At 36.7% G+C, this 2,594-nt stretch overlaps 1 protein-coding gene across 1 annotated transcript; it reads right to left on the bottom strand.

The window, feature by feature from the left end:
* Nucleotides 1–1,303: 1,303 nt before the first annotated feature.
* Nucleotides 1,304–2,050, bottom strand: LOC104086978 (18.1 kDa class I heat shock protein-like). Its single transcript, XM_009591345.3, has one exon. The coding sequence runs from the start codon at nt 1,925–1,927 to the stop codon at nt 1,487–1,489; it is 441 nt and encodes a 146-aa protein (XP_009589640.1). The 5' UTR covers nt 1,928–2,050; the 3' UTR covers nt 1,304–1,486.
* Between the last annotated feature and the right edge of the window lie 544 nt (nt 2,051–2,594).

Here is a 2,594-nt window from a genome sequence, read left to right as displayed (position 1 = left end):
TATGGGCTTCCAAATAAATTTTCGGACACACTCCTACGTCGAAAATCACCATACAGAACTATTGGAATCATAAAAACTCTATTCCGGTGTTGTTTACGCATAAGTCGACATCCGGTCACTATTTTAACCTAAACTTTAAGCCTTGGATTTTATTCTTCCAAACTAACTCCGAAATACCTGAAAACCAAAACCGACAATTCACACAAGTCATAATACATCGTATGAAGGTATTCAAGACTTCAAATAGTAGAAAGGAGCATAAATGCCCAAAACGGCCAGTCGGGCCGTTACATTCATATCGGCACGGACAACTCACGTGCTAAGAGAGTTACAATATCACATATCCGCACGGACAACTCACGTACCAATAGTACAACTCTCACACAAAAGGTAAGTACACAAGAATACATGTAAATGATCAATACACATCGGGGTTCATCTTCTTAAATCGATATGAGTGGTTAATTACGTGTATGCTTGTGCAAGTGTTCTATTACAACTCGAGTCAACAAGTGAGAATAGAGACAACAAATGACACAAACGAAACAACACAACAAAGCATAAAATGCATGACTCACATAAGGTAGGCACACCACTACACAAATATCATCAATAACAATGCCCCAATACCATCACAAGTCATCACAAATCATTTCCGACATAGCCCCCTTGTCTTTCCACGTGCGCAACAATAAAGTAGATGCCCGCATTGTCTCGCCGCACACGCATGATAATATTCACACATTGTCTCACCGCACGCGCAACCCACATATATAGCCCGCCTCGTCGCGCCGCATGTGCAATATCAATAATAACAATAGTACGAAAAACTCATGTGCGAACACTCTGACAATCCTCTCAACAATATCACGTGTGCCAAAAATATAATAATACAATATAACAACTCGCACCACATGTGCCCATATGCCACAATATTTCCTCCACACAAATTCTAATAAAATAACCATACGTAACCCCAGCTCAACAACGCTGAGTACAACAACAACATCACTAACACGGGAGTACGACAAGTAAATCAACACAAGAATCATAGAATACAAAGAACCGGATGAACGAGCTCACAATGAAAGACATGACAAGAAATAATGGTTTCAACAAGAATAATTCAACAATTAGATAAACAGTGTATAACAACGATATCAAATAAGAGTAACTTAACCATAATAAAGATAACATGTAACAATGATTCCAAATAAGTACAACTCAATGAAATAAGTACAACTCAATGATAAGGGAGTTAACATGTGATAATGATTCCAAATAATAATGATAGACAAGTTAATTGATACAACAATAAAATAAGTAGTATTATTATAGTAAATTACATTACAACCATCTTTCACAAACAAACTTGACACCCGATCACCAACCAGATTACATTATAAGAAGCATAGCTTACAGAGACAACTTATTCATTATGATCTATAACAGAGGAGACACTTGCAATTTGTGAGGAAAGAAATAATTAACCAGATATCTCAATGGCTTTGACCTCAGGCTTCTTCACTTCCTCTTTGGGAACTGTAACAGTGAGCACACCATTTTCCATACTAGCCTTCACCTGATCCATCTTGGCATTCTCCGGCAACCTAAATCGCCTAAGGAATTTGCCACTGCTCCTTTCAACACGGTGCCACTGGTCATTCTTCTCTTCTTGCTCTTTGCTTCTCTCTCCGCTAATCTGCAGCACTTTTCCTTCCTCGACCTCCACCTTCACCTCTTCCTTCTTCAGCCCCGGAAGATCAGCTTTGAAAATGTGCGCTTCAGGAGTTTCTTTCCAATCAATCCTAGCGTTGGCAAAGGCAGAGGTTTCACGAGCCGAGCTGGGGACATTGGCCAAATTGCTGGAAATGGGAAAACCTTTAAAGGGATCCCACATGTCGAAAATGCTTGGGATAAGAGACATTCTTGACTGAGAGGGCTTTTGAGAGTCGGAGATTGCTTCGATTGTTAACAGATATTTGCTGATTTGGCACACAAGAGAAGTGAGTTATATATATATTGGAGGAAATCCGGCAACTTCAAGATTTTTTTCATGTTTGCTTGAATACTCCTATCAAATTGTGGAAGAATGTTTGGTTCTGTAACCTTCTGGAACATTATTCATAATCTTCTAGAAATGAAGTGTGACAATCAAAGTTCGGACCTTCTTACTTGGGCCTTTATGAATCGTGAGCCCATCTTTTACATAATTACTTATTGGTTTCATAAAATATTTCATAATCTACAACTATTAATTGAATAACATATTATACAATCTGAACATAGTAAAAGTATAAAAAGATATACCCTATAAAATATGGTAGTTCCCTATAAAGAAGAAAACCAATTCTGAAACATATCTCGTCATCAATCTATCCATAAATATTCTCAATTACATTAAAGATTTATAATTATCCAAATCCAAGACGATCTCCATTCTTTCAACTAATTTTTCCGATAAGACATTTTGATAAGGTTTTCTCTTTCTTTGGCCTCCTTTTCATTTTTATTTTTTTTACTTTTTACTTTTTTTTATGACTAAAAAAATTGTTGGAATTATTTGTGTATTAATTATTTTAAAATTGCTTGAA

Source organism: Nicotiana tomentosiformis, chromosome 3 (assembly GCF_000390325.3).
Source record: "Nicotiana tomentosiformis chromosome 3, ASM39032v3, whole genome shotgun sequence".
Classification (NCBI taxonomy): domain Eukaryota; kingdom Viridiplantae; phylum Streptophyta; class Magnoliopsida; order Solanales; family Solanaceae; genus Nicotiana; species Nicotiana tomentosiformis.
The sequence above is the reverse complement of the archived record's forward strand: the minus strand, read 5'-3'. Positions and strand labels throughout refer to the sequence as shown.